General features: G+C 44.4%; 1 protein-coding gene across 1 annotated transcript in view; it reads right to left on the bottom strand.

Annotated features, from left to right (window-relative positions):
• The window catches only part of SCP2 (sterol carrier protein 2), a 73,570-nt gene that overhangs the window by 34,794 nt on the left and 23,732 nt on the right, over positions 1-15,044 (bottom strand). Inside the window, exons 5-10 of the mRNA XM_082266407.1 lie at positions 14,552-14,616; positions 10,591-10,717; positions 9,052-9,115; positions 7,904-7,990; positions 2,614-2,764; positions 682-829 (exon numbers count right to left, since the gene is read on the bottom strand). Of these exons, the coding sequence (XP_082122533.1) occupies positions 682-829; positions 2,614-2,764; positions 7,904-7,990; positions 9,052-9,115; positions 10,591-10,717; positions 14,552-14,616 (642 nt within the window). The remainder of the gene's footprint in view (positions 1-681; positions 830-2,613; positions 2,765-7,903; positions 7,991-9,051; positions 9,116-10,590; positions 10,718-14,551; positions 14,617-15,044) is intronic.

Raw genomic sequence — 15,044 nt, 5'->3', positions numbered from 1 at the left:
GGGTACAGTCATGCTGGGACAGAAAGAGCCTTCCCCAAACTGAAGGGTGTCCAGATTCTTAGAGAGAGAGAGAGCGCAATTTTTTTACTACATATTTTTCCCTGTCTCCTTACCACCTGTTATCAAAAGCCTGTTTATAGAGATCAAGCACACACTGAATGACCCTTCACCCTCTCCTCCTACCTTCTGAGAATCTGTCACTTTGCACAACCAGAACAAAGTGACAGGACCTCTAGCTATCCCACCTTCCCTTATCCAATATTACATCCCTTAGCCTGCTGATCTGCTCCTCTTTTGGAGCCATAGATCTAACCCCTTTGCAAGTTTCGTGTTGGTCCTTGTTGAACATTTCAAGGGATTAGAGACCTTCTCCTGTCCCCAATGTGCTGTGTCTGGACCAGGAGATTGGCCCAGACCCAAGCATTGCCTCCTGGGAGGAATAGGAGTAGGTCACGTGCTTCTCTGTGTCTGAAAGACAAGCGGAGAGGCAGATACGAGGACACAGAGAAGGTGAACCCCAATGGGTCAGGAGTGGGATAGCAACAGAACCAGTCAGTTTACCCTGAATGGGCAAAGGGACCTTATAAACTTAAAGAACCGACAGAAATGTATTATAGTGCCCCTTTGAAAGCACAGAAATAGGTCCTGATATTGTAACAAAGGATGAAAAGGACGGCCCACCTGCAGGACAGAGTCCCAGTGCTTCATATGTAATAAGCTCATTAGCAGAGAAGCAATCATGAAGTTCAATCACATCCACATCTTCTGGCCTCACACCGGACTTCTGATAACAGCGCTCAGCTGCAGTCTTAGTCATGTCAAAGCCAACCTGTGGGGAATACAAGAACAAGACAAATACTTTAACAGTAAAGCAAAATTCCAGAGGACAGATTAGAAGCAACGCATATGGCACAACTTTCAGTAAACCTCCTACTGTACTTGCTGTAATAATAATATATACATTAGGAAATAGAAGAAACATTTGACATATGAAAGTACGCTATTATATAGGAGTTCAAAGAAAAGCTCCAAGCAAACATATAAAACACTTAAATTCTGCTGAATTATGCATTTCTTTAAAAATAATTGCAATGAAAAAGGGGAAAAGAACATCATCTGATAGAAGATCCATTCAAAAGAAACAGACTGTACTTGCTGCAGGCCCATGAGAAGCAGCCACCCCCCCCCCTTAAAGAGTAACTCCACTTTGGATTGAAAAACAGTAGTAGATTATATTTAAATATATATAATGCACATGAACTTTAATGGCATCCCAGTCTTAGTCTGTAGGGTTCAATACTGAGTTGGCCCACCCTTTGCAGCTATAACAGCTCCAACTCTTCTGGGAAGGCTGTCCACAAGGTTTAGGAGTGTGTCTATGGGGGATGTTTGACCATTATTCCAGAAGCACATTTGTGAGGTCAGGCACTGATGTTGGAGAGAAGGCCTGGCTTGCAGTCTCCGCTTGAATTTATCTCAAAGGTGTTCCATCGGGTTGAGGTCAGGACTCTGTGCAGGCCAGTCAACTTCCTCCACCCCAAACTCGCTCATCAATGTCTTTATGTACCTTGCTTTGTGCACTGGTCCAAATCATTTAGTGGGAGTGGAGGGAATTATGGTGCGGTGTTGTTTTCAGGGGTTGGGCTTGGTCCCTTAGTTCCAGTGAAGAGAACTCTTAAGGTGTTGGCATAACTAAGACATTTTACTTACATGTCATGTTGGAACAGGAAGGGGCCATCCCCAAACTGTTCCCACAAAGTTGGGAACATGAAGTTGTCCAAAATGTATTGGTATGCTGATGCCTTAAGAGTTCCCATCACTGGAACTATAAGAAAAGGTAGGAATCTGCAACAAAGTTTTTTTTAAATCCCTGCAATGTACATAGATCACCCAGAGGGGGATGTCTCCCCCTCAATAAAAGTAAAGTTACTATTTAAATGGTGATAAATACATGCAACAGACTCATCATGTACAGGGCCAGGAAGTCAGCCTTGCAGTGAAAGTGTAAGGGAAGGGAGGGGAAGGAGCTTAGGTTGGAGCAGCCTTTCTCACCCAAGAACCCTTGAAATAATTTGTCTCAGGCAAAACCCTACTAAAATTAATTCATTGTTGGTCAGCGAGTAAAATGTCCCCCTTAAAGTAGTGGTCAGAATGCAACCTCTTCAGACAGCTAAAGAAAATCATTGGTTTCATGCAACTGTCTCTACCTAGTGGCATTGACCCCAGAACTACGTGGGCACCATTAGATGGGAGGTCAATCAAATCAAGGAACCCCTAGCAACTTCTGGAAGAACCCTAGTTGAGAATAGCAGGGTTAGATGCTTAAGCTTAGGAAAGGGAGGGAGCTCGGGGTAACTGTCATTAGTATATATAGAAGTCCATTGAGTAGGCTGAAGCTGGGTCGGTGGCAAGGAATCTGCAGAGCTGCGGGCAGTGAAAAGTGCTGTCACTTTGCTTATATCATGCAGCTATACAGTTTATATTTGGATTACATGATTATGTCCATCACTTTAAAACCACTAAGAAAGCAAGTTTCCATGGACAAAATTTCAACAGTGTATTTAGCGGTCTGTCTGGAGATTTTCTGGAGCAAATAAAGTACCCCAATCTTACCATTTTAATGCAGCTGTTCTCCTCAAATGTGCTGGGGGTATCGGTGACCATCTCCTGTGCCAGGATCTCTACTGCCTGCCTCTCCAAACCGTGTTTATGAACAAAGTCCTCACTAACCAGTACAGCAGCGGCTGCTCCATCTGAAGTTGGGCTGCAAAAACAATAAAAAAAAAAAACAAAAAAAAAAAAAAAAGAAGAAGAAGAAGAAGAAGAAGAAGAAGAAGAAGAAGAAGAGAAAAGACAGTCAAGGACCTGGAGATATCCAAAGTAGAACAATAATAACACAAGGATTACTAGTAGATCACCTCAATTACTGATGCAGGACATTGCATCATTGCAGCAGCTACACAGGATGGGTGCCCCCATTATCTACACATATTGCACAGGGTTATTTCTATCTGCTGTACATAATGCTGTCAGAGTCTGCCGGTTCATCTTGTGGTCACCTGATGTCCGAGTTGCTGTCATGTTACATGGCTGACCTAACATACATTGGGGCATTCATAAAGATTGTTTATGACACTCTTTAGAATTCCATAATGCCTCTGCAGGACAAATGTCAGCATGGGTGACAGATTCATGCTGCAGACAGGTACATTATCTGGAGACAAGCACAGAGTGTGAAGGTGCATTGGGAGCCAGAGGGTCCATAGGGCAATCATCCTCTGTGCAGCTTAGCTACAGTTGTCAAACAGAGAGCACAGCAGCTAATGAGTGTTGTAGCTGGGTGGGTGGAGTCTGATGGGGATTCAGAGACACAGAGGGCTTGATTTACTAAAGGCAAACAGACTGTGCACTTTGCAAAGTGCAGTTGCTCCAGAGCTTAGTAAATGAGGTAAAGTCACTTTGGAAAGAATACCCAATCACATACAAGGGAAATTTAAAAAAAAAAAAAAACTGTATTTTTGCTTGCACATGATTGGAAGATGAAAGGCAGCAGAGCTTATGCTCATTTAATAAGCTCTGGAGCAACTGCTCTTGCACCTGCATTTTGCTAAGTGCACAGTCTATTTGCCTTAAGGCCCCTTTCACACTGTCTGTCCGTCGGACGTACTCCGTTTATCTCAGCGGGGGATCGATCCGGAGACACAGCAGGAGGATGACAGCTGTGTCTCCACGCTGTGTGCGGAGACACAGCTGTCAGTTGCATCTCTATGGGGGAATCGGATGGGAACGGACCGTCGGTCTGTTCCCATCCGATCCGATCCGATCCGCTAGACGGATGGAAAATAGGGTTTCCATCCGTCCAGATTTGACAGATCGGATCGGATATCAGCGGGCATGTCTCCGCTGACATCTGATGCCCCACAGGGATGCATAGGGGGACCGTTCAGATCCGCCAAAAAAACAGACAGGCGGATCTGAACGGTCCGCCTGTGTGAAAGGGGCCTTAGTAAAACAACCCCTAATTCTCCATCAGTTCTTCTCTTGTGATTGAAACAGCAGGCCATCAGATGGAAACATGACCATTCACTGAGCCCAATATGACCAAACATGGTGCCCCTGACAAAGGGCCACACTACCATGCACTGCATATCATGCAATACCCTCGACAAATATAAAAATTAAATAAAACCAGATCAAACAACAAAAACAAAAGGGAAAAAATAAATAAAAGTGAGAGAATAGCCTTCAGTTCACCAGTTCAGGGAAACACTCCTCCCCAATCCTCATGCTGCCAATTACCCTAAGGTGAAGGAACTCGTTTTTTATGTTCGACATCAGGCTCTGCCCACTGTTGGCATCGCTGGCAGATGGGAGCCTGTTTACTGTGAAGCCAACAGCAAAGGGAGGAGGTCACTTTCTATACAGCAGAGCACAGAGATAGGCAATGCAAGCTCTTGTATTCGGAAAGCCAGTACCGCAGGATGTCAGATTTCCTAAACAGTGCCTGAATCAAAGCAGTTGTCTGGCCAACAATTTTTCACCCAGCTCCTTTGATTTTTCAACTGAAGATTGTTGGGTAGAGTGGTGCTGAAAAATCCACTCTGACCACATTTTGTCCAGTTCCCGATGAGAACAGTCGCTCAGTGTATGGCCAGTTCAACTCTGCAAAGCAGGAAGCAGAGCCTGTGCATATATGGAGCAAATATGGCTGCCTCTATGTACATATAAAATAACAAAATAAATTCATAGAAGTGTAGCACCTTCCTAGGTAGGTGCTAGAGATATAGTAGTTTTTGGGTCTTTCTTCTTACCAGAGAGATTGCCAGGAAAATGTTTGTTGCTCTCTGCCTACCAGAGAGCAGGATCTGCTGGTGAGGTCTGCTTATGGTGCTCAGGTGCAGCTCAGCTTGTCTGAAATGTTTCACACTGGTCCAATAGGGAGGCATATTGGACAGTGGGAGGAAACCTGACACGTGAGTGTACAGCAGTGTTTCTCAACTCCGGTCCTCAGGGCACACTAACAGGCCAGGTTTGAAAGATAACTGAAATACATCACAGGTGATCTAATTTGCTGCTCAGTGATTGCAGTATTCTAGTCTGCATCTCCCCAAGGTTATATTTAAAATCTGGCCTGTTAGTGTGCCCTGAGGACCCGAGTTGAGAAACACTGGTGTACAGGCATTTGTTACAGCCCTGGTGATTGGCAGAGGAAAGTGCCTTAGTGAATGCTGGGTGACTGTATAAATTCCAAGGGCACATGTGCTTGGGGTCTTCTGCTGGAGAGTGGGGTCCCAGAGGGAGGGGGGCGGTTGCCCCTCCTCTGTAGAAGCTGCCATGCGGCCTCAGGTGGTTGACCTGAGGGCCTGAGAATCAGAGAGAGGAGCTGAACCCAGAGGTCCTGCAGAGCTGACTGGGAGGGAGACACTGGAGAGGATTGGATTCTGCCTACAGTGAGTACAGATCTGTGTCATGGGGCCTGTCTTGAGAGGGCCACCCCTTCTGCCAGAAGAGTCGGTGGACAAGTGTCAGTCAAGGGGATGCTAGAGGGTATCCTGAAGATAATGTAGTTGCATCAAGTCTGTTGCTATGGAGAGAAAAGAGGACCTAATTCTTCCATACAAGTGGCAGTATGGTAAAAGCAGCGTGACTGCTTCCACAAGTAAGTTGGTGAGGCCAGTGAGAGTTGTCCTTATCTACTGTGAATAGTTCAAGTTGAAGTATCCCACTATTCCCTTCTCCCATCCAAGTTCCACAATAAATATAAAACCAAATCCCCAGGACTGTTTATTGAGTAACGAGCAACTGGGAGTAAAGATGGATGTGTTTCGGGATCCCCGGGACGTGGCGTTTCCGGTATTTGCAACTCCGCGGGTGCAGTTTGGGGGGGGGGGGGGAGGTTGTATTGACTAACCCCTCTCTCGAGACTGTGCTGCTGGATCCGGAGCCGTTGAAACTGATCTCTCGGTATTATGGGGTGCTGGGTCCTGGGGACGTGGATAGGGCCAGAGCTAGGTGGCTGACCTTTATACCGGACTTGACTGAGGAACGCTGGGAGGAAGTCTTAGAGACCTATCTTGGTACGGTTATCTCGTCCACCGACAAGTTGATACAATTGAGATATTTACACCAGACCTACTATACCCCGGTCCGCCTGTTCTCTATGCGTAAGCGGGATTCTGATGTGTGCCACAAATGTTGAGGGGGCAGGGGGTCACTTCTGCATATGGTTTGGGATTGCCCTAAGGTGCGTCCCTTGTGGTCTCAGGTCACGGAATTTATAGAGGAGAACTTTGGGCTCCCGAATATATGCTCGCCCCTGGTATGTCTTCTGGGAGTGCTGGAGGTGGAGGGCTTGGATATGGCCACCAGGCTGTTTCTCCGCATCCTTTTCTTCTGTGTGCGGAAGTTAATTGCCAGACGATGGATCTATACTGAGGTGCTGACTCTAGAGATGTGGAAACGAGTGGTGAATGCTGACATTGTGCTGTACAGGATGACGTACGAGGCTAGGGGGTCCCCTAAGAAATTTAGGAAGGTATGGCATCGCTGGGTGGACTCCACTGCTTCCTTGGTGGATACGACCGTTGACTAATTAGGTGGATCTGGGTCTACGGAGGGGTGGACTGGGGTTCTGGCCATTCCCCTGGACTGGGCTTCTTGGGCTAATGCTGGCCCTGCTATGGTTCGAGGATTGCTGCAGGGGGGGTTCTCTGGGTGGGTCACCTGAAGGGAAAAGTAGGGGGTTGGGGTGTGTTTTGCCCGGCTGGTCGCCTCACATGCTCTTCCTTCGGGAGGGCCGGTGGGGTGGCAGGATTCTTGGGTTGGTTCAGGGGGGAGGGGGGTACGCAGGGTTGTTCTGGTTTATTGTTTGTTGGGTAGCATTAAAAAAATGGGGTCCAGCTGCTCGCATGGTCCAAGGGATATAATGTCGCTCATTTTCTGGGGGGTGATTTTTCATTCTCTATGTTCTGGATTGAGTACCTGTTTTGCTATATGCCCCTTGGAGGATGTGGAGGGCTGTTTATACTTTTATACTGTATTGTATTGTTTTGGACTGTGTGTTTATGCTGGACTTCAATAAAACCTTTTTTTAAAAAAAAAAAAGATGGATGTGTGAAAAATCCCCTAGGGACTGTCTGCAGGTAATCAGAGGAGGCCCAGAAAGGCAGAGATGTATAGTAACTAAGTAGAACTATTTCACTACTGTACTTAAGTACCGAAAGGCGGTATCTGTACTTTCCTGGAGTAGAATTTTTTTCTCCTACTTTCACTTTACTACATTTTTTTTCGATGATTTCAATACTTCTACTCCGATATTTTTTTTTTGTGCTGCATAGTTACTCGTTACTATTATAAAAATTACCACTGCCAGAACAGTAGATGGCAGGTTTCATGAAGCTCAAAACATGTGTATTATCAGCGCATACAAAAATAAATGCTACTGTATGTATAAATAAAAGCTGCATTTGAAATAATAAAAACAATATGATGTTCAAACTTTTGACTTCTTTCTTTAATAACTACATTACACAGTACTGGTACTTTTACTTTCAGTACTTGAGTAGCAAATTTTTTTAAAAAACTACTTGCAATACTTAAGTACAAAAAATGTTGAATACTTTAGTACTTCTACTCAAGTCACTTTTTGATTGAGCACTTGTACTTTTACTCAAGTATGGGTTTCGAGTACTTTATACAACTCTGCAGAAAGGAACATCAGACAGCAAGCCCTACGGGGACAGTGCTACATAAGCAATGTACTTCTAATATTAACACAAAGTGATAAATCAAGGTGCTCTTTTCCATGAGTATCTTTGGGGGGAAAAAAAAAAAAAACACACTATAAAAAACCTTAAAAAATTGCCTTTAACCCTTTATTATCTAAAACGTAGTTTCTACATACCAGCATTGAAGAATTGTAAGATAATCAAAGACTTTCCGGGATTTTTTCACCTCGTCCAGACTGTATTCCTCTTGAAACTGTGAATTTCTGCAGTAGGTAGAAGTAGATGGTATCTTAATGTGGTGACAACCACACATCCAATCCTAGACACAAGCTGCCAGCACTTCATAAAGTCAGCTGAAGGAAAAGCCTTACTGCACCATTAAAATTCCAACATGAAAGAACTATAGAGAATCTTTATTTATCAAGGTGCCCCTTCCTACAGGGGAAGCGCTGGTTCTGAAATGGTTGCATCTTTAAGCAGTGCTAAAAATTTCTGGGGAAACTGTCGACCTCCTTCTGAAAATGCTGGTTGCTAGACAGTCCTACTGATTTCTGTAACTTTAGCAATTTTTAAGTGATGACCCAGAACAAGCACACAGTAAGTCCCGGTTCACACTTCTGCGATGCGGGAATGCTGCGAATATACAGCGTGTTCCCGCATCGCATCCGCAACCCTGGCAGTTCACACTGCCATATGCGATACGCAGGGGGTGTCAATTAAAAGTTAACGACACCCCCAGTTGAGATCGCATATCGCAGTGCGATCTGCAAGTTCGCACAGAATCGGATCGCACAAGTGTGAACCACTATGTGATCCGATTCTGCTGCAAATATAAAAAAAGGGTCACTGCACTGCACTGCACAGACATGGCATGTAATTTAGGAGAAGTGCGCTCCGAATTACCTGCAATCTCTGTGATCGCACTAATGTTGAACCGGCACTAAGTCAATTCAGAAAGATGGCTTGACTCCTGATTTGCAAGCTTATTTCAAGGCCAGTGATTAAAGCCACTGAAATCAGATTAACAGCCAGAAAACTTGCATTTTCAGCTGATAGAAGCCCAGCAGTAACTGGTTGTATAGATAATAGGTAAGATATATGAGAATGAAGCATCAATCCCCCCCCCCCCCCCCCGCCCCTAAGATCTGCTAAAGGAGAAGGAACAATAAATGTTGGAAAATATTGGGATAGCCTAAACATTCATCATTGACAGAGCTGTCAATTACACATATAAAACACCCCACAATGTGCAGACACACCAGCTGGTGTCATCTGTCCAGGATGAGGACTTTCATATGATCCGGGGACGTCACATCACACTTACGGGTTGTTTGTGGAGTGTTTGTGGTTCTTCCATGCAATCTTAGCAAAATGTTCTGGCTTTGTTCCTATGTGGGAAGAAAAAAAAACAGAGTTTGACGAATGACACTCAAGTGACTCTTCACATCATCCACTTATTCCATTCTATTTGATTTGTGGGTTTTGCAAAAATGTACAAACTGAAAAAAATTTAACTGAGAAACACTTTTAAACAAAACAAAGTCAGACTTTGCTCAGCCAATGTGAAAGAAAGGTTTTCATATATCACCCAAATAGTATATTTCAGTTCTGATGGATGCTGGCAGGTAAGTAACCCTTCGTCTTCTAGTATATACACAGCTTACAAATGCAGTGTCATAAGCAAAAAATAACAGACTGTCTATTGCAGGGATTCCCAAACTATGGCCCTGCACTTGTTCAGGAACTACAATTCCCATCATGCCTAGTCATGTCTGTGATTGTCAGAATTTTACAATGCCTCATGGGATGTGTAGTTCCTCAACAGCTGCAGGACCGCAGTTTGGGAATCCCTGGTCTATTGTATTTATAGTATACATTTCATACAAGTCAAGTTATATTGCAGTGCAAATGGTCCTTCTTAAAGTGGAGCTTTAGTCAAAAAAATTAGATCGCTTCAGGTTGGCCCCTTTTGCAGGTATAGCTATGTAAAATATTAGAAATAAGCACCTATATTGTTTAAAACCCAGTAATACACTGTCTCACCCTGCTCTGCGCATGCTCAGGTGCCCTCCATTTTTCGGCACTGTGCATAAAGTGTAGAGGCCAATCTGCTGACAGCCTAAAAATTTACTGCTGCTCAGGAGCTAGGGGCTTCATCAAAACAGCAGTCTCCTGTAGGAAGAAACAGGAACAATGCTGGGGGTAATATACAGCAAACACCAATTTTAGTGGCATAATTATTAATGTTGAATGTAGGTTTTTTGCTAAAGAATTTGTTATCAAATTGTTATGCATGAAGTTCCGCTTTAAAGATAAACTCCAATCATAAAAAAATAAAATAAAATAAAAAAGTCAGCAGCTACTTTTAATCTTTTTTTTCTATGCCGGCCTTTGGATCCCAGGTGCTGCCTTCTTGGATGTGGAAGCTGGTTGTGACTTCTTGGGGGAAATTAAGTGACGATCCACTTTCAAGCCCTACTGTTCACAGTAAGGCTGCATATAAAAAGGAAATAAATGGGGATGGGGGGGGGGGGGGCACTTTTACTTTTGGGCACTAGTAAGTACTATAGCAAGGGTTAAAATACTCTGTGCTGGCAGCATACAGGGGAGCCAGATTGTGACTCTCTCACCTCTCCAGAGGTCCGACCCACTGAACACGACTCTAATCAACAGCGCTCTCACCCTTTGAGCAGCACGGCGGATTGAAGCAGTGTCGGGCGGGAGCGGCTTTGTGTTTGTGCAATAGAGCTGCAGATCATCAAGACACCCAGACAAGTACTATTTTCAAAATGGGGGGGGATTTAACAATGGCATCCTCTATATTTTCTTTGTACATATTTCCTTGAACAGGTAGTACACTTACCATACTTCTGCATATGTTCAAGACCGGCTCTTCCAAACATCTGCGGAGCCAATGGAGCAGGTTCCACGCCATATTTGCCTGCCATAACTTCCAAATGCTTATCCATGGGGTTAGTCCGGTCAACAAACTAAGAAACAGACACAAGCATTTTGTATTGTTAAAAATATGGTGCAGTTACTTTGCTGATTAAAGTGGGACTAAACCCAAAAGTAAAGATTTGCTATGTTATGGGGCACATTTAGAAATGTTATTTGTGCTTAAAGCGGAGTTCCGGCCTCAAATACCTTTTTTAACTAAAAATACCCCTATAATACTAATCCATCGCCCCTTTACAGAACCGCTATTCTCATACTTACAAGGTGTACAGTACTGGATTTTAGTCAAAATCTTACTTTTAAAAATGCTGTCTGGGCACGGCCATCTTGGATGTGGGCATCTGAAGCCGCCGTGTAATCTGCTGTGTCCTTCTTCCTGATTCCAGGGAGTGTTCTGGGAGGTCTTCCTGATTCCAGCCTCCTGGGAGTGATGACAAACAGCTCCCAGGATGCAATGCAAAGGCGGAAGTGATGTCGGTGGCCGTGGCCACGGAGGGGGGGGGGGGAAGTACAATCAAAAATGCCCTGAAAATAAGGTAAGGGAAAATTGAAAATGCCCAATTGTTGATCAGCATAGCGAGCACTCCAGGAATCACTAAGGTTGCAAAATAGGCCAGAACTCCGCTTTAAGTAGTACCATTACTGCCGGTTCACACTGATACGACTTGTCAGGCGACTTGGTCGCATGACAAGTAGCTTCCAATGCTGTGCAATGGAACCGTTCTAATCAGAGCGACTCAAGTCGCTCCAACTTAGAAAAAGGTTCCTGCACTATTTTTTGCAAAGTCGAAGCGACTTGCATTGACTTCTATTATGAGAAGTCGTTGCAAGCCGCGCTGAAGTCGCCCTGCACGGGCGACTTCATTAGTCGCCCGAAGTCCGGGCGACTTCAAGTCGAATTAGTGTGAACCGACTCTTAAAGTGATTGTTATAAAAAAAAAAAAAAAAAAAACACAAGACTTTACAAACATGCTATACTTACCTCCTCTGTATAGTGGTTTTGCACAGGGCAGCCCAGATCCTGCTTTTCTCGGGTCCCTCTTCGCTGCTCCTAGCCCCTCCCTTCTGTCGAGTGCCCCCACAGCAAGCAGCACCGGAGCTGAGCTGCAGCTCCCCATGCCCATTCAGACACAGAGCTGCCATTTGGCCCCACCCCCTCTCTCTACTGACTGGCTAACTGACTTTTATTGAAAGCCGTGGGAGCCAATGGCGCCACAGCTGGTGTCTCAGCCAATCAGGAGGTCCCAGGCGGCCGAGGGACTCGTGGACATCGTTGGACAGAGATGGGGCTCAGGGTAAGTATTAGGGGCTGCTGGGGGGGCTGCTACAAACAGAAGGCTTTTTATCTTAATGCATAGAATGCATTAAGATAAAAAAAAAAAAAAAAAACTTTCTGCCTTTAAAACATGTAGCTTTTGTCTTGAATGCCTCCTGAAATAAAGCAGTGCGTTTCCTGACATGTCAGGGTGCCGAGGCTTTCCTGTGTCTACAGCCTTATAGCTTTACATCTACAGTGTGAGATCTAAAGCACTGCTGCAGCTGATGCCAATCTCAGGAGGAGCTCTGGAGTGAGATTTGGTGATGTCCATATTGTGCTGCTCAATGTTCTCCAAGCTGGAGGCCCTGACATGAAGAAGCAAAGGCCTGCCTCTACCAAGATGGCCACCTCTGCACAGGGACACAGTGTAGAACAAGGCATGGTAAGTCGGTAATGCTTGAAAGATCAGCTTCAGGAATACCACAGGTATTACCGACAACTATGCCATTGACCTATACCCGCTTTTATTTTTTTGGCACAGCTTTAACAGTTCCCCTTTATTATAAATGTAGAACACGTGTCAAATACAAGGCCCGCGGGCTGAATCCGACCCCCCCCAGGCCATTTTTACGTGGCCCTGGCACCTCTGCTGCAGCTGTGGCACCCCACTCATCTCTGCCCCTACCCCACTTTTCCATGCCGTAGCACCCCCAGCCCTCCAGTTGGTCCTCCTCCAGACACTGCACTTTCTGCTTCCCAGCTGTGCCCTTACCCATTCCCAACAGCAGCACAAGTGTAAGGGGGTTGCACTGTGACGTAAGGAATGATGGGTGGGCTCTTGACATCTGATATACAGGGAAGTGGGGTGATATGGACATCTAGTCTTACAGATACAACAGGTCCTTTGAGGGCAACCATAATGGTAATATGGCCCACGATAAAACCAGAGTTTGACACCCCTGATGTGGAATAAAGGCAACTTCCTGAAGAGGATGGTATTAAGTGTGTGTACTTATATACCAGGGGGGTGAATAGAGTGGGCTGGTACTACTTATTTGGTTTATTTGGACCCTGTGGAGTACATACAATGCAGGATACATGACATTTGACTCATCACTAACAGAAACCAGTTAGACCTCTTTTACTGCTTTCAGCAAAAGCACACTCCATAATCTTGCTCTCAATTCAGCGAGCTCTGGATAAAAGTAGAATTCCAGCTAAATTAATTTGTTTAGTTTCAGCAAGTGTGTGGAAGGATTAGAAAAACTGGTTATTATTGCCAACTATGTGACTATCATGAACATCTAGCCTCACTGTTTGTCCTAGAGACCGATGTGAGTATGGTGAAATCTCATTCTGGGCAATGTACATTGGGGGAAGGAAGGGGGGTCAAGCACTGAAAGAACACAATTTATTGTCCTTTTACTTACATGTTATAGATTGACTAAACCAATACAAGTCAGCTCATGTAAAATGATAATGGATAGAATTCACAGCATGGGCTAGATGCTCGTCAGAACAGCTTCTTGAGATAAAGTGGTTTTTGAAGGGTGACCAGATTTCTCCAGTTTTCTTGTCACTCGTGAAATGAGTTGGTCCCTATCCCATCACAGGCATAGCAGGTATCATATATTTTGTATTTGGCTTTGCACCAATTTTACCTGCACATCTGGCCATGATCCAGGTCGAAAGACACCTCAACTCATGGGTGCTCCAACTGTGGCCCTCCAGCTGTTGAGGAACTACAAGTCCCATCATGCCTCTGCCTTTGGGAGTCGTGCTTTGTTACGGTCAGTCTTGCAATGCCTTATGGGTCTTGTAGTTCCGCAACAGCCGGAGAGCCACAGGTTGAGCACGCCTACCTTAAAGTGGAGTTCCGGCCTATTTTGCAACTTTAGTGATTCCTGGAGTGCTCGGTATGCTGATCAACAATTGGGCATTTTCAATTTTTTTTTGGGGGTCCCTTACCTTATTTTCAGGGCATTTTTGATTGTACTTCCTCCTTCTCCCCCCTCTGTGGCCACGGCCACTGACATCACTTCCGCCTTTGCATTGCATCCTGGGAGCTGTTTGTCATCACTCCCAGGAGGCTGGACTCAGGAAGAACTCCCAGAACACTCCCTGGAATCAGGAAGAACTCCCAGAACACAGCAGATTACACTGCGGCCTCAGATGCCCACATCTAAGATGGCCGCGCCCAGACAGCATTTTTAAAGTAAGATTTTGACTAAAATCCAATACTGTACACCTTGTAAGTATGAGAATAGCGGTTCTGTAAAGGGCAATGGATTAGTATTATAGGGGTATTTTTAGTTAAAAATGGTATTTGAGGCCGGAACTCCGCTTTAACCCAACCAATGTACACTACAAAAACATTCTCCTAAATAAAATGAGCCAAAACCTTGAAAGTTTTTTTCCTGATGTTTTTTCGGTTATTGTTGACATTTTTTTTTTTATTTTTTTTATTAAAAGCGGATAATGGGCTTAATATTTCTGTGCATCTACATTTGCTATTAACACAATGTGTATTTTCAAGTTCTTTCAACTTATTTGAAAATGCTAGGAATGGTTTTGGCTATTAAAAGAGAAATACATGCTCCATGCCGACCTTGGACTGCAAAGATCCCCGCTCCATCTTCTCAAAACCCAGGGCTAGGACACAGTCTGCCAGGCCTGCAAGGAAATCAACCATGAAAAGTAATAAACAAATGAGCTACAGGACAATGAATGCAAGCCAACACAACACCCAGGTAAAATAATAACTTGGTTTCACACGAGAGATCATTATGGAGTTGATTTACTAAAGGAATATATGCTGTTCAATTAGCAAAGGGGATTTCACTAAGCTTAGCTAACAGGGTGAAGCTCTGCTGGCTTTATCCATCCAATGATGTGCAAACAAAAATCATGTTTTCTTTTTGTTTTTTTTAGATTGCCCTGCACTTTGCAAAGTGAATTTTCACTATTCACTAAGTTAAAGTGTTACTAAACCCGCAACAGTAAAATCAGCCTATATATGCAGTAAAGCATGCCTGTTATACTCACTATAGAAAGCTATATTTCAGCCTAGGTTGCCCACCTAGTGATATTTTTCTTTTTTG

The sequence above is a fragment of the Pelophylax lessonae genome (genome assembly GCF_965119305.1).
Source record: "Pelophylax lessonae genome assembly, chromosome: 8".
NCBI lineage: Eukaryota > Metazoa > Chordata > Amphibia > Anura > Ranidae > Pelophylax > Pelophylax lessonae.
The sequence above is the reverse complement of the archived record's forward strand: the minus strand, read 5'-3'. Positions and strand labels throughout refer to the sequence as shown.